The sequence below is a fragment of the Hemicordylus capensis genome, chromosome 5, assembly GCF_027244095.1.
Source record: "Hemicordylus capensis ecotype Gifberg chromosome 5, rHemCap1.1.pri, whole genome shotgun sequence".
NCBI classification, from domain to species: domain Eukaryota; kingdom Metazoa; phylum Chordata; class Lepidosauria; order Squamata; family Cordylidae; genus Hemicordylus; species Hemicordylus capensis.
The window spans coordinates 168,556,341-168,583,918 of NC_069661.1; the positions used below are offsets into that span (position 1 = coordinate 168,556,341).

Here is a 27,578-nt window from a genome sequence, read left to right on the forward strand (position 1 = left end):
TTAGTATGTTAGAGATGGAAACCTTTTATTTATATATTTTTTTAAAAAAATAAAAACTATTTAAAATCCTCCAGTTAATTAGACAGCATATTATGAAAGCTTCCATGAAATGTTTTACTGTACTTTTTTTGATAAAGTATGCAAAGCATTAATACTAGCATTTGATTTTTTTTTAAATTTTAACACCTAATACAGTTCCAATGTAAAGGATTGCTTGCACAAAAAAATAAACACATTTGGTATAAAAAGTTTATCACTTAACATCCGTTTTAATGACCTATGCCCTGAATGGCCCCAAAACATATAAAGACTAGTGATACAATTATACAAGGATCTATTTTTATGTACCAAGTACTCTAGAGGACACCAGCCCAGTGTATAGAAGAACCATTTTCTTCAGCCTGCTGAATTTCAGTTTCAACAAGAAACTAAGCTATAAAGGCATCGGGGGGTGGGTGGGGATCCAACATTCTAACTTTCTGCACCACTTATATACACAGAATTCCACATAACAGCTCTTGAGTACAGAACATGCAGCAGAATGCCAGCTGAATATAAAACCATTCCAAATCTTCATTTGCTGGAATTCTTTGAAGACTGGATTACTGAAGAATGCCCATTGCTTAGAGAAAATGGTTTGAGAGTACAAGTGTCTGCATGTTTGCCACTGGAACAATCCATGGCTAACTGGAAAAGTATTTATAGCACAACAGTAGTGCATAAATAATTTAGGTACAATACTAAAACACAAACTAGCAAAATTAAGAAGTCAACATTTTATAACAGCTATATGAATCCTCCTTTGACTGGTTGCAAAGAAGCATTCCCTCCCACCCCCAAAAAGTAGCACAATGTTTTTCATTGAGGTAAACGGGGTATTTATTTGTGCCTATTGCCTCTTCTCTTCATTGCAGCAGTACACTGTGGGCAGTACCATTTCCCTTTTGGTGCTTCTGTCAATCCAACACAGCCATAGTGGAACCATTCTATAGGGCACTATAAGACAATTAACAGAAAACATGCATTGGTTCCTAAACGCTAAAATTACATTTCAGCAAACAGATCTTCTAACTTAGTTGCACGTTTACCCAGATGTCTAGAGATGGCCTTGTTAATACAAACTGTCAACCGAGAATTTGTACTACCCTTAATAGTTAGTATTAGAGGGGATTTGGAAATAAAGTATAGAAGCAAAAACAACACACACACCTGGTATAACTTATATAATGAATCACATGTTATACTGAGTGGGTATTTCTTATTTAAAAAGTCATGATAAATTATTCTGGTGCTGATCCAAAGGGCCTGTGATCCATGGGTCTTGTAAATTCTCATCTCCAATAGCAATCTCCACCCATCAGCCTACACAGCAAGCTGTCCCTGAAACTCAAGGTGACTACAAAAACATCCTCAAGCTATATCATGAAGAGCTGCTGTTGGGAAGAGAAACTGTGGTATGTATGCACAAGCCCTGTATGTGCCTAATGTCTCTGGAGCTCTTGCCTGTGGGCTTCCCAGCAGCACCTAGTTGGCCATTGTGTGAAACAGGACACTGGACTAGATGGGCCTTAGGCCTGATCCAGCAGGGCTGTTCTTATGCTTAATTATAAGCTTTGAACAACATATCTTTATTCCCAAAAAACTTTTAGTTTTTTCATACTTACATCCTGATTATCACAGCCCACCATTTCACCATACGACACCTAGTTTAAAAGATACAATACACAACATTTAGAACACAATTATTTTCTATGACTACATCATATTGCACTCATTCATTATTAATGGCCATAAATGGGATATATGCCAAGCTGACATATGTTAGAAACAGTCATGTTATGACCTTCTGTTCTTGCATGTTTTAGACTGGACAGAACCATCAGAACATGCAACAAACTACTATTTATTCAGCCATGTAAGAAGTTTTATACTTTATCCAGTACCAATAAGGTATCAATTGTATACTCATGCTGATAAATTGCATGAATAAAAACAAACACTTTTTATATAGATTAGGATGACACTGGATCTTTCTACAAAAAAAAAATATAGGCAGATACACATTGCTCAGGCAGATGGAGAGCTGGTCTTGTGGTAGCAAGCATGACTTCTCCCCTTTGCTAAGCAGGGTCTGCTCTGGTTGCATATTTATTTATTTATTATTTATTTGATTTATATACCGCCCTTCCAAAAATGGCTCAGGGCGGTTTACAATTAAAAAGGGAGACTAGAAGTGTGAGCACAGTAGGGGATGTGGCAGCTCTGGGAAGAGCATCTAGGTTCCAAGTTCCTTCCCTGGCATCTCCAAGATAGGGCTGAGAGAGATTCCTGCCTGCAACCTTGGAGAAGCTGCTGCTTCTTTTACCTAGACTCAAAGTACCAAAGGAGATCCATACTAAATTGTGTAGTGCACATAAAGGAATGGCAGTGTAATGAAGCAGCAGCAGTACTATAAACAAAGTTTAAACACTTGACTCCATTACCCAGTCATTACATGAATCAGTTCTGCATCATTATCCCCCAAATGAAGTAATTGTTTTAAAAGCATTAAGTGGCTCCACACTGTACTTGGATTTTAAACTTCAAGATTATGCCATCATCAGGATTTTTCACCTGTACTTTGGAATGCCCTGTGACTGGGCAGCTGGACTTTCCTCATAACTCAATCTTTTAAGTAATGTCTGAACACTTATTTGCTTATTCATACCTTTGCCATCTGATTTCTCTCTTCCTCTTTTGTTCCTTATTTCCTTTCCCCCATATTTCTTGCCTCATTAGATTGCAAGCCTCAGGCCAGGCCTGTGTTCTGTTTTTAATTTTTGGACAGTTTTAAAATTTTGTAGCCACTACAAAATATTACTTCTGAAGGAAATGCTTAACATGTCTCAAACTATGTCCTTCAGATTTTATTGTGGGGGGAAAGGTGATGCTAGATAGACCCAAAACAAATATCTGTGATCAGAAGAATATATTTTAAAATAGTACTGAAGAGAGCTCCAGTAATTGCTGGAGTTTATCTTAAAAATAAAGAGAGTGTGTGTGTGGTGGTGGTGGGGTGCTGAGAGAACTGTCACTGCTATTTCTTTGTCCAAGTACAGAGGAAATATGTAGTGGCAAAGGCTGAACACTGCAACAAGGCCATCTCTGCTTATTTTTCTCACAGGGTGGCAGGTTTTTCCCTGCTGCCATCTAGATTTACAAGGCCAAGCTCACATCCAATTTCTCTACAGAGTCCCAATATGGATTCTCAGTCTGAACTCTTCTACGAAAAACTACAATTTTTTTTTTAAAAGAGCTATTTTAGGCTCCCATAAATGTGTTGCGATGAGGTTCTGAACTTGAAATCTGGTACAGGTTTCTTGACAAAAGAACCGGAGAAATGCTTTATGCTTTCATCACCATCACTGTTCCAGTAATGATGTCAATTCCTTTGCTTATCTAACTTAAGTAAACCCATTTATTTCTTTTTTGGAGCAAGCACAACTCGGGGCGGGGGGGGGGCACAAGAATGGGCAAGCACCCCACTGGACAAGTAGTCCCCCCGCATCTGCCCGCTCATTTGTTTCAGAAATATAATATACCAGAAATATATCAGAAAACCTATCTTTGTTGGAAGATCTGCTATTCTCAGTAGACGAACCAAGATATTTAACCCACTAAACTTTACTCTCTTATTTAAAATTGGAATCTTCTACTCTGAGTAAAATATGTTGAGGCGCTTCACACAACCTGTGTGAGCGGGCTTAGCAGTTGCTCGTTGCTGGGTGGCCAGATTAGCTGCCCAGATGAGCAGCTACTCCAGTCGAGTGCTGCTGTGCCTGGCCGCAGCTCCATCGGGGAGCTCCAAGGGTTGGGGGAAGGGGAGTGCCGCTGCGTGGTGCCCAGGCCCCCTCCCCCGAACCCTAGGAAGGCACTATGCAAGTACCTTCCTGGGGTCCCCCTCCCCGCCACCCCGTGTGTCAGCCATGGCTGCAGGCAGCTGCAGCTGACCAACGATCAAAAGGACGAGGTTAACGGAGCACTCGCTCTGTTAACCTCGTTTAGGGGTAGGGGTTTTCAGGAGGGCTAGTTGCCAGAGAACCACCGGGCTTGCCCAGGAGCCCAGTGGTTCACATGAATGTGCGAAAGCGCACTGAGCTGTATTAGCCCGCTTTCGCGCGGTTGTGTGAATAGCTTCATTATATTCTCCTATATATTGTTTACTGGAATGTACCTGATTACAAATGCAGTAGCGTGGCTCATTTGGATCATAGGTCCAATCAACTTGGCTATTAGATTCAGATTCTGGAATTGCTGCTGTTTGTTGAGACAGCTCCTGTGCTAGAGCAGATGATGAAGAACATGACGACAAAGAGGAAGACGAGGAAGATGATGAGGATTGTTGATTTGAAGATTTGTTATTGTTTCTGAAAAATAAAGATATATCCAGGAGTTAATTTCTCCCCCCACTCTTTGCATTAAGCTCTGTGTATTGGAACTACAGAAGAGAAATGGAATTTTACAAATGGATTTGCAAATTTACAAAAGGAAATAAATTTTACAGTTAAGTTGTCTGATAATGTATAATTGATGTAAAGGTTTTTAACAAATACTTCTAGATGCTATACTAGTGACCCAAGGAAATTTACACAAATATCAGGATTGCAAGATTGGCAATTGTACCGTAATTTTGGGTAGAAATCCCACGGTGGGTACGTTATTAAAAGTTGTTTATTGCTGCTTGTGGCGTTTACCCAAGAAAGGTACATTGGTACTCGCCGTGAAGGTGTCTTCTGGCTGGTGTAGAAGAGGTCACCCAAGCTTGGGATTACATCCCCCCACATACTCCAAAAGGCAGGAAGTAGTCATACTTGAAGATCCTTAACCCAGTGCATGTGGGCGGATCTCCTCAGTGCTTAAAACAGCTCAAGCTACAGAATGAAAACCACAGACCATAACAGAGAAAATACAACAATATACGAACAATAATGCAGAGAAAGACAGAAAAACTGTCCCCCTACAACCAGATCATCAGCTCCAGCCTAACACAACCTGGACGGGCCTTGGGTGACCTCTTCTACACCAGCCAGAAGACACCTTCACAGTGAGTACCAATGTACCTTTTTCGGCTGGTGTAGGAGGTCACCCAAGCTTGGGACATACCACAGCACCAACCATGGGAGGGAAAATGCCCAAGCTGGAGCTACTGACCCAGAAGGACCCGTTGCAGGACCCTCCAACCAAATGCTGCTCTGGCAGCTTCATGTTCATCCAACTTGTAATGCCTTGAAAATGTAAAAGGCAATGACCAAGTAGCTGCCTTGCAAATCTCTTCAAGGGACGCTGGTGAAGATAACGCGGCAGAAGTGGCTGCAGATCTAGTTGAGTGCGCCGTAATCTGACCAGGCACCGGAAGTTTCTGGGCTTCATACAACACTGTAATGCATGAACGGACCCATTGAGCAATAATGGCTGTAGAGACCTTGCATCCCATCTTAGAAGCCTTAAAGGCCACGAAAAGAGCATCTGACTTACAAAAAGCCTGCATCCTGTCAATACATATCTTCAACGCCCGCCTGACATCCAGACAGTGCCACTCCTTCTCTGCAGGGTGACGAGCATCCGGACAAAAAGAAGGTAAGTAAATGTCCGCCTCGTGATGAAACTGAGACTTTACCTTAGGGATAAACGTAGGATCCGGGATAAGTCTCACAGACTCCTTAGAGAAAATACACAAATTACTCTTAACTGACAGAGCCTGCAATTCAGAAACCCTCCTGGCCGATGTTACAGCTACTAAAAAGGCCACCTTCCAGGACAAAATCTGCAATGACACAGATCAAAGTGATTCAAATGGCGGAAACTGCAGACCCCGCAAAAAAAAAAAAAGCAAACCCCATGACTGAAACTGAAACGAACGTGCCTGAAAGGAATGTTGCCGTGCCTGAAACGAACGTTGATGAAGAAACAACATCTGGATCAAGCACGCCACCTGGTGTTTAAGCGTGTTGGATTTCAGACCAAGCGCAAGGCCGTCCTGAAGAAAATCTAGTAATTCCCTCAACCTGCACTTGTCCGGCTGCAGGGAGCGCTTTGCTGTCCAATGCAGAAAATTACGCCAAGTCAATTGTTAAATCTTGTTGGTTGAACACTTTCTAGACACAAGGATGGTAAATCGGACCTTGATTCAGCAGATCTGGATGGTCTGGCAATCTGAGTGGATGACCTACGGCCAAGTCGACGATCTCGGAAAACTAAGGCCCTCTGGGCCAAAAAGGCGCAATCAGTATCAGGGATGCCTGTGACCCCCACAGCTTCCCGAGGCAACGGGAGAGCAGCGGCACTGGAGGAAATGCATACAGCAGACATGGAGGCCATGGCACCGATAGCGCATCCATCTCTTCTGCCCCCAACGTTGGAAAACATGAGTAAAACCTCTGAATTTTGGCGTTCTGAGGATATGCGAACAAGTCTATCTGGGGACACCCCAGCCGCTCTGTCAGCCACCAAAATACTTGAGGGTGCAGGCCCCATTCTGCCAGCTGGATCTCCTGCCGACTTAGCCAATCCGCCCGAACGTTGGAAATTCTGCTTACGTGATGGCCCAGAATGGATATTAAGTTGTTCTCCACCCAATCCAACAACTCCACAGACTGAAGGAAAAGAGATCTTGACCTTGTCCCCCCTTGCCTGTTTATGTGTGCCTTGGTTGAGATGTTATCTGCACACACTAAGATGTTCCTTCCCTTCACCAAGGGCGTGAAGGCTTTTAGGGCCAGAAAGACAGCCTGCAGCTCGAGTCAGTTTATGCTATGGAGCGACTCCTCCACCGACCAAAGCCCCTGGGCAGACCTGTTCCGACAGTGAGCGCCCCCAGCCCGATAGGTTGGCATCCGTCGTGACCATCACTCTCTCGGGTTCTATGAACAGCTTGTCCTTGTCTAGGTTCCCCGGGCCGTCCAATGAATCGACTCGCGAAGAGACACCGAGAGAGGAATGTTCTTGTCGCGCTTGAGAGCAATCCTGTGCTGGTAAGGAAGGAGAGCCCACTGTAACTGGCGTAGATGAAACCTCACCCAAGGCACCGAGTCCCTAGCCGCCACCATGAGACCCAACCACCTTGCTAGATTGAGAACGCTGGCCCACGGTCTCAAAGCAATCACACGAGCCAGTGACAATAAGACCTCCATACGATCCTGTGGCAGAAACAGTTTGCATACTGAGGTGTCCATTACCATGCTCAGATGACGAAGGCTCTGTGTGGGCGTCAGGTGACTCTTGCCCACATTTATCAAAAACCCATGGGCACATAACACAGACATTGTTCTGGACAGAGCCGACTGAACTGCCCCTTCCGACTCGCACAGATGAGCAAGTTGCCGAGGTAACAATACAGGTGGACCCCCTTGGTGCGTAGAGTGGCCACTAGCTGACTAGAATCTTTGTAAAAACTTGGGCGGCTGATGAGAGCCCGAAAAGAAGGGCTCTGTACTGACAATGCCTCCCCATGTAGCAGAAGCGGAGTATATGTCGACTGAGTGGATGAATGAGGATGTGCAAATAGGCCTCCTGGAGATCTACTGAAGCCATGTAGTACCCCATCTGCAATGCCTCTGAGATGGTACAAAGGGTTTCCATCCTGAACCTCCTCTTTATCACAAAGCGGTTGACTGGGCGTAGGTTGAGAACTGCCCTGGCCGATCCGTCCTTTTTTGGCACCGTAAAAATCACAGAACAGATGCCCTTGCCTCTCTGAAGAGGTGGGACCTCCTCTATGGCCCCTATAGCTACCAGATGCTTAACGGCCATGGACAACCCCTTGTGCTTTTCCGGTTTCCTGGATCTTGGGGTAAGGAGAAATCTGTTTCCTGGGGGGCTGGCCAGCTCCACTTTGTACCTGTGTAGGTTAATGGAAAGAACCCACCTGTTGTTGATGGATTCTTTCCAAATGGGCCAAAAAGCAGGCTCCCACTTTGCCTGAGTGGGAGTCAGGACTGCTGCTTGGGGCCCCGCTGCTGGTTTCCGAAAGACTGACGGTTCTGCTGATTGAACCCTTGCCTGCCTTGGCCTCTAGATCTGTTCCACTGCGATCGAAAAGGCCTAAAAGGCTCCCTCTGAGAAAACTGAGGTCTAAACGCCCTGAAGGTTTGCGTCGGTCTACGATTAAAACTCTTGTCCTCCTTCCTAGGGGCTGATGGCAGAGCCCTGCGCTTATCCTTAGTTTCAATGAAGACCTCTTTCAGGGCCTCATCCCCAATTAGCTTCCCCCCAGCATAGGGAACAGCAGCTAAATTAGCCATAGACGTATTATCAACTTTCCAATATTTCAGCCATATGTTGCATCTTGCCAGGACACCTGCACTGACCGCACGTGCCGAGAATCGAACACTGTCCAGAGTAGCATCCACTGAAAAGGCAGCCGCCCTCTGTAGACAAAGTAGCATACGCCATATCTTAGAATGATCAGCGGGTCATTGGGTAACTCGTCGATCCACAGGACAGATGCTTGTGGTGGACGCAGTGGTGTCAGCTCTGATGGCCATTGCTGAAGCCTCGTGGGCTCTGCGCAGTGCAGATTCTGCTTTTCTGTCTCCTGGCTCCTTAAAAGAGGAGTCCCCATCCTTGGGTACCACTATGCTACTAAATAGGGCCCCGAAGGGAGCATCTGTAAGTGGCACCTTCAGCAAGTCCAGAGTCTCCTCCTCAAAGTTGTACAATTTGCTAGCCAATGCCGATGTACGTTTGGGAGTCGCAATAGCCGCCCATTCCTCCTTGATGGTATTAGTAAAGCTCTCAGGCATCACTGATTTAATCTGCGGTACCTTAGCCTTAGGCAGCACCAAGGAGCCCTTGGACACAGGAGAGACCTGTTCCTCTGTAACTGGCTTCAGATCAAGCGCAGCAATAGCCTGGTTAATTAGTGGCTGAAAATCCTCCATAAGAGAGCCTCTGACAGTGTAAGTTTGCTGCAGAGTCCTCAGTAATCTCCCCCTCTTCCGAGGAGGACCGCTTGTCTGGGGCACCCTGCAATGTCTCCAACCCACTGCCCCCGGGTCGCAATAAATCTGGGGAGTCCTCTCCTGACTCGTCTGAACAGGGATCCTCAACGTTGGGCCCCCTGATGTTAGTGGACTTCAACTCCCATAATCCCAAGCCCCAGTGGCCTTTGGTTGGGAATTATGGGAGTTGAAGTCCAATAACATCTGGGGGCCCAACACTGAGGATCCCTGTGTCTGAAGAGCTACCCCTAGCCCTGGGCACAGAGTCCTGGCGTATAGCCACCCTGGGCTGCCTAGTGGGCACCGTCTCCTCCTGAGAGTCTGAGGACAACACATGGATCACAGCCTGCTGCTTCCAATGCCTTGCAGGCTTCCGTGCTTTAAGCGCCGCTGCCATTGAGACTTGAATGGCCTCCTGAATCCAGCCCTTTACAGTGGCAGCATCAGGGGGAACCCCCACATTTCCCGTAGGAGTAGGCCCTGAGGGAGGGGCCACATAGGGGGCATCTGCAACCACCTCCTCACCCCCCTGAGCAAGTCCTGATCTTACTGGGGGAAGCTGTTCATGGCCTTCTGGGTGCTCCGACACCCCATCCACGGGCCCAGCACCGCCTGCCTCATCATCCCGCACGTCCTCCACATCTGATTCCGACGGGCTCTGGGGCGGCCACTCCTGCTGACGTTCCTTTCGGCGCGGCCCCAGTACTTGCTGAGGCAGTCCTCCTCCTGCATGCCCAACTGCTGGAGAAAGGAGTGGGGGCGGGGGGGAGGCCAAATCTTGCGGGCTTACCTTGCCCGCGCTGCCGGGCGAAAGCTCTCCCACCAATGGGGCCTCCTTGTTGGGATGCCTCCACTTCTTGTGCCGCCGCTTGTGTCCTGCTACGGTGGATGGCTGGTGACATGAATTGCGCCCAGTCTCCTCACTGGTATCTGGCGACAGAGAAGACCGCTGTGGCCTACTGGCGCCAGCAAGGTCCTCTGATACATCCGCCATTTTCCTTACAGTATTTGCACAGTCCTGAGTTTTGGGCGGGAACAGGCACTAACGGGCGGATCTCTCCCTAACGGCCAGGAGTCCAAAGGTCTTCTTAGCGGACATCAGCCAAAGGGTCGGCAAGACGTGAGGAGAGGTAACGAATAACAGAATGGACAGTAGGAAGAACAGATATGACATAATTAATTTAAAAAAAATTTTTTTTAATTTTAATTTAAAAAAAAAATCTTTTTCTTTTTTCTTTAGTAACTTGAAAAAACTAATAGTAGTAGAATACCAAGTGAAGAAGAGATTGGAAATAGTCAAAAATAATAGGAATATAAGCAGAAGAGAAGAAGAGGCCTAGTAAACAAGGCCAGAGCCAGCGAGCTGTAATGCGAGCCTTCTGGAGCAAAGGCAGGAAGCAGAACTGAGGAGATCCGCCCACATGCACTGGGTTAAGGATCTTCAAGTATGACTACTTCCTGCCTTTTGGAGCATGTGGGGGTATGTAATCCCAAGCTTGGGTGACCTCCTACACCAGCCGAGAATTCAGGATCAAGCGGTAGTAAAATTCTAAGCATTCAAGACAACCAAAAAAATTAATGCACGATATCCTCCTCTAACTGTGGCATTTACACCGATGCGGCATTTCTGCTGGGTTTCTGCAATTTTCCAGCCTTTGTTCCTTAATGCGGCTTTTACGCTGATGCGGTGTTTCTGCCCAGAATTATGGTATAAGCAAATGCCCCCCCCCCCCCCGGTCGCAATTGCAGTTATTAACTTTATAATTACACTAAGATAGAGTATGTCTGGAGAAAAATCCTAATAAGCATATTAATTCCCTCTTATCATGTATTTGATAGCTAAAGGAGGGTAGAATTAATTTAACTATCAACCTCAATTCAGACTCCAATCTTTGTATATTTAAAATTGCACTGAACTTTATAGTTAAGGAATCAGAAATGTTACATTTATACTAGCCCATCATGTCCCACTACTTCAACAGTGATGTTAAATTGTTTATATGAAGTGTAAGTCCACATTTCAGTCACCATAGTGTGTCAGTGCTAGCAAATTTCTTTTCTGGTCTGGACCTTCTGCTTTGAGGGACTGTGGAGACATGCCAGGAGCCCTCATACAACTCCCTCAAACCTCCTACATGCAATGCTGTTCTGCAAAAGCCCTTAGAGTGAGGAGTGCTGCCCATGCTTTGGAAGCCCTCTGTAAGATTGAAAACATGACGCTGACCCTCTGCAAGGACCCTACTTTAGCAGCAATCTGCAAATCAGGTGGTTGAGTGAGGATGGTGCATAGGTGCACAGGTCTGAGTGTATGCATTATTCTACTTTAAATGTATAACCTGTTGCATCCCAAGGGCCTGGGGCAGGTAATAAAGATTAAAAACATTTGTACAGAATTACCGAGTTACATTTTTGCTAAACACTGCTAAACATTTTGATAACAGATTTAGAATTAGTCCTGATTAAGAATCTGATCACAGTTGAAGACAAGCAATCCTTTCCATGAACCTACTTGCTTTTGCGACCACTCCGTGAATCTGTGGTTGATGAACTTAGTGTCTGTGATAATGTAGATGCCAAAGCAGACGGTGAATATCCAGCTGTTTCTCTAGATAACGAAAATTCTCTTCCAAGTTGGAAGTCATTGTTCTTAAAGGCTTCATAACTTGCTTTTAGGCTTGATGTCCTCCTTCCTTCCTTCATCTAAAAGAAAAAACAACAATATTAACATTGATTGCTATTTTTTAGAAGCACTGAAAACATGCTTTGAACTATATGTAGCATAGCATTATTCAGCGAGAACACTAGTATTTCTAACACATTATGAAGCTGTGCCCTGCTCTTTAAAACTTGTGTTATCTTTCATATTATTATTTTATTATTATTATTTTTACATTTATATCCTGCTCTTCCTCCAAGGAGCCCAGAGTGGTGTACTACATACTTGAGTTTCTCTTTCTCCACGGAGCCCAGAGCGGTGTACTACATACTTGAATTTCATATCCATCATGCCACACGAAACAACATAAGATATAGTTTTCTGGTTCCTAATTTGAAGTTCAATGGACATACTCTCCAGTAAGTGTAATGAGTAAATAAATGAAAGCCATCATAAGCCTCAAACATCTGCATGCCAAGTCTGGATCTTGCATTCCAGACTAATGTTGTGCTAGTGCAAACATGTTTGCAAAACCAGACGTGCAACCTGTGATACGCTTCATATGTTTTTCAGGGAACTTTTGCCAATAGTGCAATTCCAAAAATCATTATGATTTAGCACAGCTAATCAGTTTTCCCTCTAAAAGGGATTCTCAGTTGATGTTGACTACAACTCCCAGAATCCTCAGCTGCAATGGCTTTTGCCTGGGGATTCTGGGAGTTGTAGTCAACAACATCTGGCAATCCCCGTTAGAGGAAACACAGCAGCTAATGCAAGAAGATTAAGTAACTACTAGCTTAACCTGCGCAGAACACTGGTGCTCTAGTACTTGACTGCTCCCCTTTCCCCCTGCCACAGACACACACACACTCTTCATTGCCATGTCCCCCTCGCAACTGCCCTTGCTCAGAGACCCCCTTTTTTCTCCCTAGAATACACTCTCCCTGCATTTCATAAGGTGCTTCCTCCCTTTGTTAGCTGCCAAAGTAACTCCCTTCTTTTTTCCTCTCTTCCCTTTATGGGCTCCGATGCCAAAGAGAAGAAGACTGTGACTGTGGGACATGCAATGGGCAAAGCGTTCTATGAAAGATCTGCCTAAACTAAGTGCTGGTTTTCCTAAGCATCACAGACTCTACAGGGTTTAATCATACCAACTGAATTGGATAGCTCCACAAACCTCTCCCCTTCTTGGCTTGCATGGTGGATTCTAAGAAGCAAGAAATACTTATGGTTTCGTTTTCAAGATGTTGTGGGTTTGTTTTTTTTTAAATTGCTGGTCTCCATGCATCTAAACTGTCAACCACTAGTTCAGCAGAACAGCATGGTAGAGGTTGCAAGCAAGAAGACTGCACGTTTGAATGCCTGCTGACAGGAAAAAGAAAGCTCCCTGAAAATAGAAAACAAAGACGGCAGGATAGCTTTCTTCTATTTCTGTTTTCAGGGAGACTTTCCCGGGGCAGGCAGGCGGGTGGCCAATCCTCTCTTCCTCAGGGAATGCCCGTTCCTCCTCGCCTCCTTCTTTAGAGCTTGACTCGGGGGCAGCAGCCCAAGCGGCTCCTCAGCCAGCCTCTCCGTGTGCATGTGGCGAAAGATGACACTGGGGAAGGAAGGAAGGCGACCACTCCCCTCTTCCTCAGGGAATCCCTCCTTCCTCCTCCAGACACACTTGGGGCTCAGTTTCCTCGTGTGTGCTCACTCTCTGTTCTCTCTCTCTCCTCTCCACCCAGTGTGCTTTCGCCACCTCAACTTCCTTACTTGCCCACCTGGGCTCCATCTTTTTCTCTCTTCTCTTTCTCCGGTAGTTGCCATGTGTGTAGGGGTGGTTGGGTTGGAGTCAGGGTAGCCACTCCTTCCTCTCAAAGCCAGAGAGACAGAAGGCAGTTGACGCAGTGGCATTCTTGCAGGATTGGTCATGGCTGCAGCAAGGGCGTGGCTTGCCACACTCCACCTAAACCTTTTATTTTTTTAATAATATATATAAAGTTCCATGCAAAACATAAGAGACGTGTCATAGGTGGCACATCTTGTTGGGCAAGCGCAAACATGTTTGCACTAGTGCAACATTAGTCTGGAACGCAAGCTCCAGATTTAGTACAACATTCTTGCAGCAGCACAGTGTTAATTAGGATGGTGGTCACTGTGATGGAAGTCCAGCTTTTGGGGACTTCCCAGAATTTGCTTCATCACTGCAAATCACAGTAATTTTGAGCTACTATCAAACTAATAGAAGGAAATTCTCCCCAGAACAGACAGTGTGTGTCAAATATTTAAAAACATATCTTGAATTCCTTACCTGTGCTGTAGCTTGTACTGCCTGAGCTGCTGCCATGGTAATAGCACCAGCTCCAGCTCCTGAAGATAATGAGCCCAGGTTATACGATGCCAATGGCTGAGAAGAATTTGCATTATATGCACTGTTGGATGAGGATGATGAATTACTGTTTCGACACCCTTGACGAACAAAGGGAACATATTTATATAGTCCAAAGTGAAATTAAAAAATTAAATTTCAGAAAGCTGAATACCAGCTGTATCTACAGTGAGGCAATGTTCTAATTAAGTAATAGAATCACAGGATGTAAAGATCTGGGTAAAGGCCTTGGCACTGCTCTGTCAAACTAATCCCTCTCTATTTTCTCTCTCACTCCAGGTCTAAACAGGACTGTGGGTAAAAGAGAGTGCCTCATTTCATACAGTAATAAATAATATAATATAATACGATTAGAGGAGCAGTGCTGTTTATACTGAAATGTGACTACAAGAAAATCCATTTAATGAAGATGGTAGTACTACAATATATACCCTCATAAGTGCATGTCTTGAAAATCAAATTAATAGCAATAAAATCATTTACTACTTCTTTTCCTTAGAACAATTAAACCGGTTGTTGACACTCCAAAAAGAAAATGAGCCAAAGAGATAGTCACATTCAACACAAATGTTTTAGCACAATTTTTTAAAATAAATTTTTGCTTGATAAGACAACCAATTTGCTTGTGAGTCCATTCTCATGCACTTTATAGAGTATGCATAGTACAATGATAATAATCCTTCTTAGAAATAAAATGCATATCATTCTGCACTTTATAGAGTATGCATAGTACAATGATAATAATCCTTCTTAGAAATAAAATGCATGTCATTCTGTCATTCTTATTTTAAAAAGTTGCCTGAAAACATGTTGCACTTTCAGAGGTTTTTTGTTTTTTTTAAAAAGGAAATATGCCTTAATTAAATGTTAGTCTGGCCTGTGGCAACCCCATCACTGGGTTATTAGCAGAAGCGGGCTTCTGCATGAGGATGGACGGAGTGTAAAAGTAGGACACTGCCTTGATACTCCCACCCAGAACAAAACTCATTCCGCACACAGATGAAAAAAATTAGAGAGAACACTGGACAAGGGATGGATTCCTGTGTACTGGAGGACCCTTCGGGTATTCAAAAGAAGTATTGTATTTATGTATTTAAGTATTCAAAAAATTATTTTTTATGAATTTTAAATGTTTTATATTTTATATTATGTTTTAATTTTGTACACCGCCTAGAGATTTCTGTATTATGCAGTATATAAATTCAATCAATCAATCAATCAAATAAATAAATAAATATTGTTGAAACAAAAACCAAACAAACACAGAAAACTCCACAAAGAGCTACAGAAAGGAGTGGAAACAAGTTTTGAATATGTGCTGTCCCCATGTGGCTATGAAACCCTTGCAGAATTGGGCATCCCACTGAGCAAACTCTCAATCAGTCAGAGTTAGCAGGCAGAATGGAAGTGGCCTTGCTTCTTTTCAGTCTGAAAATTAATTTGTGGGGAGTGGGAACTACCCCATGGGGTAACGCACCTTCCAGGACCAAATTTTCACCTCCATAACAGCATCACTTAAATCAGAAGTATGGGCCCCACTCAAAGTTCAATGGTGGCGGCGGCGGTGGAATTGATTTTGGAATGCTTGCTTCCTTCAAGGACAACCCCCGCCCCGCCCTAGAAAACACCCCTGTGTTGTCTGTGATGCATGTTGTCGCATCACAGTGTAGTGCGATCAGAGAAGCTGACGTACAAACTTCTTCCAGATGTTCTCTGAATAATGGAGGTGTGTGCCCGACCTTTACATGTTCATCATAAGGTATGAAAAAGCTCTTGTGCATATTCTTTCCACATGACTGGGGACTCTGCCTTTTCAAGATTCCCAGCCTCATAGAGAAAGCCTGCCACACATACATTTTTACATGTTTCCCACCCACCATGTTCATATAATGTACGAAAGGGGTAAAAGTAAGCAAGTATAGGGCTGCAGGGAGTAAGTAAATAAGGGGCTTTAAATAGTAAGTAAACAGGGAAGAACGTATGGGGAGACTGGGTGAGCAGAACAGGGAAGAATGTATGGAGAGGCTGGGTGAGCAGAGGAGGAAAGAACGGTTGGGAAAGGGAGCCCAAATTTGCTTCCTGCTCCAACAAGATCCTTCAGACAGAGCAGACAGTTCCTCTTGTAGCTTCAAAAATCCTGAGGCAAGGGGCATGAAGGAGGCTGACGAATGAGGCATGTTCTTCCAGCCAAATTCACACACCACACACTAAGATGGCATCAAGGACTGAAGGGGAAAGGGAGCAAGCTCTCCTTTTCCTATAGCAATGATGCCATCAAATAGGTTTGAACACTTTCAAGGGGTGAAGTCATCTTGCTATTTTCATCCCTTGAGCCCAAAATAAGCCCTTGTGGTAGCTTTAAGACCAAAGACTGGCATGCATACACAGACACTTCAGATCCCATGGCCATCGCTGTACTTCTGCAGCCCCTCTGTTCAAGGTAATGGCTGTCCCTGGAGCTGCCTTCATGGAGCCAGCTACCAGACCGGCCAATTGGAGCAGAAGGGTACGAGGCGGGGGGAAGCTCCTCTTGGTCCTGAGCTTCTTTTCCCTGCCAATGACAGTTTTGTCAGGGATTCATCCTTGTTTATAAAAGTCAGTTATTTCCCTGCCACATATTAGCATTCTGTTTTGCTTACTCCAAGTAGCTTAGCAGAGTTAACTATTCCTGTGCAATAAGCCAAATTTCAGATACAGCTGTTTTAGTTTCCAAAGCTATATTTATGATTTAGGTTTCAGATTTATGCTTTCAGATTACACAATCTGAAAGTTTTATGACAGCATATCACAGAAGAAAAATCCTACCTGCCTTTCTTCCAACAGCAAGGGGACAAAATTTCATTACTGAGTATGGAACAGAAGGAATATCGCTTCAGTCATATATATAAGCTTAAATTATCGCTATTTAATTTTTATAATTACCTGCTGCATTTTCCTTAGAAGCATCTGAAGTGAGAGTTGAAAGAAGAGCTTCAGACTTAAACTTCTTTTCAGGGACATGATCTGCTGCTGCATGGTGAGATGAGGGATTATGTTTTCTTTCTACACAAGAAGCAAAAAATAATCTATTAATCCAGAAGTCAAATAAGGTTTCAAAGTACAAAGGGCTTAATACGGATTACAGGAGGAGAAAAATCAAGCACGCAAAATTTGATTCCACCGTGAAAAGCACCATCAAATTTCAGTCCAGGAGCCCTCTACAAAAGATTTTGCCAAAATTCTGACAATGGGCTCAGAAGACAGACAGGTTTTAAGGAAAGACATTTGTTCAGCAGAATAATACTATAAAATTTACAGCGTTTAAAAAGGGGCTGAAATCTTCAACTTACTTTCTACTGGAGCATGTGAATGAGCATGATGATTATTCAGTGGTTGTGATGGTGTATCCAGTTCTAAAGAACCTATAAATACAAGTGTTAAAGAGTGAAACATGGTAGTGATAATCTTATAAACTGCAGCTTCGTGAGCTTATGACATCTTTAGAATAAAATACACTTTCTCTTCATCTACAAAAGAGCAACTCAGCAGGAGCAGGTATTTTGAAACTAACCATATCCTGGTTCATTGTTCTCACCAACAATATCTCAAGTGTTACTGAGAACCCCATGAGCAAATGGAGAAGGAACAAATAGCTATTCTCCTGAATATCAACATATTTTTATTCTCTATGCATAAAGCCTTCATAATATAGTAAACATTAAAGATAGCTTGGAACTGGGCTTAAAACTGGCATCTTGAGACATGTCCAGGACATGGGCAAAAAGCATCCATTGTGATTGTTCTACACCTAATTTATCTTGTTTTCAAATGCATTCTCACCAATACTAATACGAATTCAGTACTTGAATACTAATTCTAAGCAATAAGTGTCTTCATTTTGCTATGCAATAAATAAATACAGCTGACTATAATACTGTCAGATACTCAGAATATAAACACATTTCAAAGAAGCAAGTCCCACTGAAATCAACAGAAAAGCGTAATGGACTGGGGGAATCAAGAGGGAAGAAATAAAGAAATATATAAACTGGCATATCCAAGAATTCTTCAGAAGGATAACTATCATAGAATAAAGTAAGAAACATAAGCAATTTGTACACTTTGTTTTGCAGAATAAAAGAGGAATTGTTAATACTTGTATTTAGCTGGGCAAATTATACTATTACTTAAACACAGAGCAATTTATTGCTTAAGTAAAGGAAAGCTGTGCCATCGAGTCAGTGTCGACTCCTGGCACGGCGACCACAGAGCCCTGTCTTTGGTAGAATACAGGAGGGGTTGACCATTGCCTCCTCCTGTGCAGTATGAGATGAAGCCTTTCAGCATCTTCCTATATGGCTGCTGCCCAATATAGTACCAGTAGGGGATTCGAACTGGCAACCTTGTGCTTGTTAGTCAAGCATTTCCCTGCTGTGACACTTAAGGTGGCACCTGGTTTGTTTGGCTTTGATTAATTTTAAGTTACCTAAAGGCCTTTTCAAATAAAGCAAACACTTTCAAAGACAGGGAAAAAACACTGATACTTGCAATCAATCAAAAGTATTGTAAAGCTTGTGAAAGCAAATGCTCAAGATTAAAGTGAAAGTATGATCCCATGCTCCCTATATAATGCTGGTGGCAGCTCAAACATTCAAAGATACATCTCCCAGTTTTGGAAACTGGATATTTCAGGACTTTTGTCTAGTGCTGGGAGATGGCTCTGCCTGTACCTGAGCAGTAGCACTCATTAGTACTTGCTGACACAGTACTAAGGGGCACCTTTCTACATGACACAGCAGTACAATTTGATGGGATTTGGGAGCAGGAATGGTTGTCCATAGCAATTAGAACAGGAACATGGAAGCATCCCTATTCTCTCTTCTGGTCAATCCTCACAGTAAGGACTTTAGTTATCCATGCTACCATGTTATTACTTTATACAAAGCACTAGACTGTCAGCTCTGCCAACTGTATGAGAGAGGCAAAAGAGAGAGAGAGCCAAAAGAAAAAGAGAACTTTAAAAAATGCCATTATTGCAGTACCAACACAGTATCATGCTATATGCAGGCAAAGCAAGAATGAAGGTTAAATTCATAAGTAGGTGCTTAAGAAGACCTTTTGATAAAAAGTAACAAATTACAAGGAGCTTCCCTTATTTGCAAGTTTACTGATTAAAATTTAAAAATAACCATACACAAAAAAGGAAAAATGTTTCTACATCTTATTCAAACAAGGGCCAAGAAATTAAGTTGCAACTGCAATTTAAAGGCTTACATTAAACCAAAAAAAAAAAAAAAAGGATTTAGAAACACACAATGAGGTTTTTATGGATCCTCTACTTCTGCCATACAAAATTATAATGACTGGGAAAGGCTAACACAAATACTTACGCCTTTCCAATATTTCTGTAATCCCAGCATTATCTGCCTCAAGTTCCATTTTAAATTTAGCTAATTCCTGGTCCAATTTTCTTAAGTGACGGTCTACCTGATTTAAGGAGAGAAAAAGAAAAAACATCAAAGTCTTTTCCAGTCAAGTGTATTACTTGCACAGAATAAAAAAGTTCCAAATAAGAAGCTTGATATACACCAATTAAAAACAACAACTTACCAAAGTAAATCTGCATAACAGATATCATTAACTGGAAAGAGTCTCTTAAGGTTGTAATCCTAGTCTACACACACTTATCTAGAACTAAACCTCATTGAATATCAAGACTAACTTCAGAGTAAACATGCTATGGATGCACACAAACCATGGTCCATGCACTGGCTCAAATATAACTGGTTTGTGTTTCAGTGAACCAGTTCGGCGGTTTGAGTGCGCGGCAGGGGGCCAGCAGCACCTTTAAAAGTGAGTAGCACAGGTCCTTACCTGAATATCTGCCACTCCATGCAGCTTCCTGCTGCGGTGGCGCTCCCTAGGGATGTGCACAAACCTCTTTGGAGGCCCTTTTATGGTAGTTCCAGCCAAGGACGGTGAAGGGGCGGCAGGGAGGTATGCTGCTGCCCCGAAGGTTTTTACCAGTAACAAGTGCCAGCAGGGGGGGAAAAGCATGAGGGGTGAGTGCACCCCCTCTCGCCCTTAAAGCGGCACCCCCACCAGCGTTGAACTGCACATCCGCGGTTCCTTGCAGATTCCTAGCGCTCCCCACCAGCAACCTGCGTGTGGCACTGGCATGCACATGGCCTCTCCACATATTGCTGACCATGCAAATGGCTTCCGTGCATATGTGGAGGCTATGTGTGTGCCAGCGCCACATGCGGGTTGTTGGGAGCACCGCCGCTGCAGGAAGCTGCATGGAATGGTGAGCATGCAGGCACCTGCGGCACTCACTTTAAAAAGGTGTCAATCATCCCGCCACCGTGTTCATATTCGAACCCGTGAACTAACTGTGGTTCATGCACATCCCTAAAACATGCATTGGGTTGTGCTATGTTTGTTATAATTATAAAATGTGTTAAGTATACCAAGCACACTAGCTGACTAGATTTCAGCAATCATGAACAATATCACACCTCAAAAGCTTTTTTTTAAAAAAACAAAGCATTGAAATCAAGCAAGATATTAGGGTAATTCTCTCATCCATGCCCCCACCCTTCACGTGTTCAGTGATTACGTTAGAAGGAAACTAGACAGTGCTTGCTGATCACGCCACAGTCCTGATGCTCCTGATTTTAACTTTAGTGCGAAGGAACTGTATGCATACACAGCTGTACACAGGTCCATGGTTCTCCATACAAATGGGAGCCCTACAGCAATCAAGAGTTTCTTATGAGATGGACACCTGTATGCACACAGAGCCTCTTCACAGTAACCCTGAATGCATGAGCACTGAGGATGTGTGGCTATTGGGTACACTGACGTTGGGAGGGGGGAACAGCGGACACAGTCTCATATTCTCCTTTGCACATTCACTGACTGCAAGGAGTAGAACAAATGCATGACCCTGGTGTAAAGCCAGTGTAAAGCATTATGACTGCTGTACAGTATATTTCAATAATCTTTTAGCATATGCTGTATTCTAATGGCTGCAACTCCCTCTGCTTTAGAGTGGGCTGAAAACTTCCTCAAAGCTTTTAATTGATTGACCTTAAGATATAACTACTCTTTTAGTTTTGATGGTGTTTTATTTTTTCTATTACTGTATTTTTACATGTTTTATTATTTTGTCATTGTTAGCCACCTTGGGAGGCCTTGGTTCTGAAAGATGGGGTATACACAACTTTAATAAATAAAAAAATTACTCACTAAATCATAAATCTGATTGGCCAACTGTACTTTTTCATCAGCATCTTCCAGGGCTTTATAGTAATCCTGTATAGGAGGAAAACCCAATAAAAATCTTCACAAATTATTCTAAGTTACTGCTTTCATAATTTTTGACTAACAATCTAGCTTTGTGTCAAGTACCAGATGACTAATTCTATATGATTTTTTTAAAAACTTAGATTTCAGGGTTCATAAGTTAAATAATAATAATTAAGAATTGGTAGAGTGAAATGGTGGTGTTAGTTTAACTTGCCTGCTTGGTATCCTGCCTATTAAGACTGTCATGTGATAGTGCCAAATGAATGTAATGTGGTAATATCAAGAGAACACTAAGGTAACAAAATGAAACTTGGCACACAAGTTCAGGATACGATTTTACATGTCATCTTCAAACACCAGATGAACTACCTACTGATATATATTTGAATTTGGTGCCATATTATACCCATTCCCTATTTACCAATTTTCAAATGGAAAATTGTAAAAGGAAATGCAATCGCCCTTGAAGACTTAGGGTCAGACTAGACAATATGCCTATTGCATACCTGGGGCCTATGTGCTTGATTTTTCAAACGTAAAAATCTGGAATGGAACTGCAGTGGCAGGAGGAGGACTTTCAGTGACCAGTGATTTGCTCCTTCCTCTTGGCTGCAATTATTTTGGGGGGGTTCTTGTATTTTTTTTTTTTTTAAAAATCAATATCCTGCTCTACATTGACATGGGTATTTTGAACAAAATGAAGAATGACCCAGAGTTCTATAGCCCCCAGTCTAACACTGCTGGCTGCATTGGTGTTCACTAAGTGATCAGTATGAACATATAATGGATATAAAGGTATACCCACTAAAAGCAAGATAGCGTTATCATCAGGAAATGAAGTAGGAAAGCTGTCTTGTGGTAGCAAGAATGAATTGCCCCCTTTGCTAAGCAGGGTCCACCCTGGTTGCATCTGAATGGGAGACTACATGTGAACACTTTAAAATATTCCCCTTAGGGGACCGCAAGAGTATCTGCATGCTTGAAAACAGAAAGTTCCAAGTTCCCTCCCTGGCATCTCCAAGATAGGGCTGAGAGAGATTCCTGCCTGCGACCTTGGAGAAGCTGCTGCCAGTCAGTGCAGAAAATACTGAGCTAGATGGACCAATAAATAGTCTGACTCGGTATAAGGCAGCCTCCTATGTTCTGAAGTAGAGAGATCAGAGAAGCCAATCCCACTCAAACTACAGAGTCATGACTGGTGCTGCTGATAAGCGATTAACATTTTTCTTAACAATATAAACTTGCAGTACAAATATCCTGATCCTAAAAACGTATAACTTGAATGTATACACTACTAAAATAAATATAACTCATCATTAATTCTAATTACAAGCCATTTGTTCATATTCCAGCAAAACAGAAATTCAATTCCGATGAAACATAACACAAGAAAAGAAAAAAGACAAGTTGTGATTTTGGTTCTTATGGAAGAGGAGCCATGTGTTTGCTTGTGCTTCCCAAGTACATGCAAGCAGATGTTTCAGGTGCAAAGTTTCCCCCCAGGTCTATACAAGATGTACCAACAGAAGTAATTCAGGGGGGGGGGCGCGCTCCCTTATTCTTACCTTTTTAATTGAAGTCATTTGTTCTTCTCTCCATTCTGGTTTGTTTTTCTTTGCATTCATAAAAAATTCACTTACTCTTTGCTCCAACTGATCCATTGCATCTTAAACACAGAACAGTAGAATACATACATTTGTCTTCTGTAAATATGCAATTAATAGTAACAGGATACCAAAAGTAGATAAGTATACTGTGGGGCACATTATTGGAAAACAAACCCCATGAGTAGTAATGAAATATAATTTAGCTTTTCTATTTGTCTCAAGATTCTGAGGGTTACGCAGTACAATCCCAAGCATGTTTTTTCAGGAGCATGTTTTTATATATGCTTACTCCCAAATAAGTATGTATAAGATCATAGCCTTAGGCTGTGATTCTAAGAACACTTAGTTGGAGACAAGTTCTCCTAAAAAGATAAAGCTTACTTCTGGATAATGTATTTAGACTGATATGCTTACTCCTAAAACCTGCAGCAAACAAGTCCAGCTCAGGATTCTTAACTGCCCTTATTATGTAAAGCAATTTGAAAAATTAGTGTCTAAGCAGAACAAATTTGACATGACAGGATAGCAGTTCTATGCAAATTTAACTGGGAGCAAGCTCCCTTGACCACAGTGGGACAACATGTATGGTTTTTGGCTAGATATCCTATTAAGATGAAAGCAAAATTACTTCATTAAACAAAATATGCTAGACTTTGACAGTCTTAACTGTGATTTCTATCAAGTACAACTTAACAAATATTTTCACTGAAAAAGGGAAACAATGTTACACCATAGGAAAAAAATAAAAATAAAAAAGCCCAATTTCCAGGGAAGACTACAACAGAATGGACAGTGTGGATTGAAGTATAAATATTTTAAAAGAAGTACAGAAATGTTAGTTCTAACAGTGCTAATGATTTTTTTTGCTTCACTTGGTAAGAAAGAAAATACATGTTTTCTAAAAGTGTGCATTGGATTGCAGTCTCAGTCCCATAAATGAGAGTACACCTCACTGAGCATATTATGACTTACTTCTGGAGTACAAATGTAACAGGATTGAGACGCAAGTGTAGCAAATAATTCTAGATATGGCCTTATCTATAACAGGAGTGTGCAACTTCAGTCCTCCAGATGTTGTTAGACTACAACTCCCATCATCCCCAGCCACAGTGGCCAATAGTCAGGGGTGATGGGAACTGTAGTCCAACATTTGCAGGAGGACCAGAGTTGTGTAGTACTGATCTATAAGTTCATGAGTTTTCTTCTCTGTGGTTCCAAGGGCTTCACTTCTAATTTCATACGCTGATTTAGGTTTCCTTCTTTGCAAGTCCCCCATTCACCTTATAAATTTATCCCTACCCCATTCTATTGTCAGATAATAGACAGAACCTAGCTCAAAATTGTTTTCAAGGACAAGAACATACTAAAAGATACAGAGATTGTGCATTCAACCTTGCTGGGGAGGTTGGGCAGGCTGCGGGGAAGGCAGGAGTTTGTATACCTTCCCCAACAGACAAGCAGCCACCGCCGTTCTCTGCTCCGCTGCATTGAGCACCCACACAAGTGGCAGGACGTGTCCTGTATGAGGACCTTTCCCCTCCTGCATCCCAAGGTGCCCCGGGGCATAAACGTGGTGGCTGCTTTCATTACAGCAGCCGCCGCACTTGGCATGGCTTCCCTTTCTCCTCTGCTCGCTGCCAGAAACGGTAGCAGGGTGGAGGAAGCAGTTTAATCCAGTGGCAATCACCTACACAATCGCCAGCCAAAGTTCGTTTAACCTTGGCTAAATGCCAGGTTAAAAACTCAGGCTTGGCACAGGGGCAGCACTGGCTTCGATCCCGGCGCTTCACACATGCAGCCTGACCCAGGCTGGGCTGCCCTAGCCTGGGTTAGGCTGCGCGTGTGAATACCCTTACAGTGAGAGTCCTCCTGTTGTTGAAATAAAGCCTATCAGATCCCAGAAACGACACCAGCAGTTTGCAAATGTTTAACAAGAAAAAGGCTGGGTCTGCTGACTGCAGAGAGGTTTCTTCTTGCTTCCCATGTTGCTTTTGTCAGCCTTGGTGAGTGGAACAGACTTCAGTACCTGCTCCAGTCACTTAAACACAAGTAACATTCTATTTTAAGTGTATACATGCATAAACAGAAATATGCAGATAATGCAAATGTTGGTACATGCAGACAAGTGTGAAGAAGTGTGCCTGCATACATACAGTACACCTGCACCTCCTTTCCTGAATGTGTTTCTCTCTGTACATATTAGAAAGTATCTCTGTACTTTCTATAAGAATGCAAATATTTAGGTATGCTAGTGTGCATGTGTTCAACAGAGAACGAAATGGAAATTACTTGCCTACCTGACTGTGTAGATGTGGGAGAAAATGCACTCTGAACTTCTGGTGTAATTCATGGATCAATTTAAGTTTGGAACATGTTTATTTTATTTTGCATTTGCTTTATTTATAGCTTGTTCTAACCCAAGAGTTTAGAATGAATTAGAGCATTTCACCTAATTTTTAATAGCTCTGTCCCAAAAGGCTCACATATATTACACATCTGTGCCATAGAGAATACCTGTGCCCTTTAATACCTCAGTCTCTCAGCAATAAGCCCTATGTGGTCAGACGAAGAATGGCCAGGTAAGTCTAAAGCTTGAACCTAATCGTATCTGTTCTAAATGCTGCAAAGGACATTCTGGAAAACAGCCATTCAGTTGAGTAAATTCTACAAATTGTGTTATGCAGTGATTATTACAAGAATAAAGTAGTCCCATAAATCATGCGGTAGAGTGCAACCCTGGGATCCTGCATGTAAACATTTAAGAACAGCCTTGCTGAATTAGGCCCAAGCCCTAATCTGGTTTAGTATTCTGTTTCCATTCCGTTCAGTGGCCCACTAGATGCCTCTGGGAAGCCCACAGACAAGAGGTGAAGGCATACCCTTTCTTCTGCTACGTATTGCTGCCCTGGAACTGGTATTCAGAAACCTCTGAGACTAGAAGTAACTATAGTCATCAAGACTAGTAGCCATTGATAGACCCATGAATTTGTCTAAGCCCCTTTTAAAGCCATCCAAGCTGGTAGCCATAACCACATCCAATTCCAATTAGTTATGCACTGTGTGAAAAAATACTTCCTTTTCTCAGTCCTAGATTTCCTGACAATCAGTTTCATAGGATGACTCCTGGTTCTGGTGTTGAGAGAGGAAGAAAAATATATATCTCTCTCCACACTATGCATAATTTTATAGACATCTATCATGTCTCCCCTCAGGTGCCATTTTTCCAAACGAAAAAGCCCAAGATGCTGTAGCCTTGCCTCATCAGTACACCGCCTAGAGATTTCTATACTAGGCGGTATAGAAATACAATGAATGAATGAATAAAAGGCAGATGCTCCAGGTCCCTGATAATCTTGGTTGCACCTCTTCTGAACCTTTTCCAGTTCTATAATGTCCTTCTAGAACTGCACAAAGTACTCCAACTTTGGCCACCACAGATCTGTATAAGGGCTTTATAATAATAACATTTATTTTCAATCCCCTTCCTAATTATCCCTAACATGGAATTTGCCTTTTTCACAGCTGCCACACACTGAGTTGACACTTTCAATGAGCTGTCCACCACAACCCCAAGATCTCTCTCCTGGCCAGTCACTGACAGCTCAGATCCCATCAGCACATATGTGAAGTTGGGTTTTTTTGCAGCAATATGCATCACAGTACAGTTCTTTACATTGAACCACATTTGCCATTCTGCTGCCTACACCCCCAGTTTGGAGATATGTTTTGGGTGCTTCAGTGCTCCTCACAATCTGTTCTGGATTGCACTACCCTAAATAGTTTAGTGTCATCTGCAAATTTGGCCAAGTAAAGCTCCACTTACTTGGAAGTTAAGTCTGAGTTCCACAGTGCATGCTTTTTGGCAACTATGAGTATTATAGTCCCCGCCTCAGTATTTTTACTCAGAAAGGAGTCCCAGTGACTTAACTTCCAAGTAAACGCGCATACACGCCGTGGGTGCGTTAACGGGTGTTTAAACACCATCATTACAGATAGCGAAGCGAAGCCGCTTCCTATCCTAGCTTTCCTCCCAGAGCTCCTGGGATCCCGCCCCCAACCGCCTGTCCCGCCCTCTCTCTTTGGGCTACGCGTGAGGCCGCGCCAGGAGGGCGGTCCGTGGGCGGAGCCGACTCACTTACTCTGCACCTGCAGGTCCATCTCGCGCATCTCGGTGAACCTGTCGCGGAGGTCCATGGGAAGTTGTTCGATCACTGCAGAGAGAAGGGAGGGGGGAGGGAGGAGAGTGAGTGAGACGCAGCCGTCGCCATGAAAGGGGGGAGGGAGAGAGGGAGGAGCCTCCGCCTCTCTGTCTCCCCTTCGCCGCTCCCCCCGCCCCTCGGGCCCGGCGCCCTCCCCCCCGCCGCGCTTTCCTTCAAAGACTCACTCTCGAGATAGTCCTCCAGGTACAGCATGGCGGCGGCGAAGCCCGCGCTCAGGGGGCTCTGTTGTCTCTACAACGAGCGAGGAGCGGGGTGGGGTGCAAAAAAAAAAAACACCGCCTCGTCCTTTCCAATATGGCGCCGGCGCCGCCAACAACACCAGCAGCTCGACTCAGCGAAAACAACATTGGCGGCTGACAGCGCTCGCTTCGGCCGCGTCGCGATTGGCTGCTTGGGCATCTGACGTAGTCCGGCGGCTCGCGCCCTTCTGTTGCCTCGTGGGAAATGTAGTTATGT

General features: G+C 43.3%; 1 protein-coding gene across 5 annotated transcripts; it reads right to left on the minus strand.

Moving 5' to 3' along the window:
- Window positions 1-27,518, minus strand: ING3 (inhibitor of growth family member 3). 5 transcript variants are annotated; one of them, XM_053257833.1, is made up of 12 exons: window positions 27,287-27,518; window positions 27,042-27,113; window positions 22,861-22,961; window positions 21,236-21,301; window positions 19,375-19,471; window positions 17,335-17,406; window positions 16,928-17,047; window positions 13,928-13,986; window positions 11,488-11,678; window positions 4,214-4,406; window positions 1,665-1,703; window positions 1-996 (listed from the first exon to the last, which is right to left on the minus strand). In XM_053257833.1, exons 1-12 carry the CDS (start codon window positions 27,312-27,314, stop codon window positions 880-882), a joined length of 1,155 nt encoding a protein of 384 aa, XP_053113808.1. In that variant the 5' UTR covers window positions 27,315-27,518; the 3' UTR covers window positions 1-879. The 5 variants fall into 5 exon arrangements, with proteins under 5 accessions (XP_053113808.1, XP_053113806.1, XP_053113807.1 ...); XM_053257831.1 differs by having other exon boundaries at window positions 13,928-14,085; window positions 27,287-27,515; XM_053257832.1 differs by lacking the exon at window positions 21,236-21,301 and having other exon boundaries at window positions 13,928-14,085.
- Window positions 27,519-27,578: the final 60 nt, after the last annotated feature.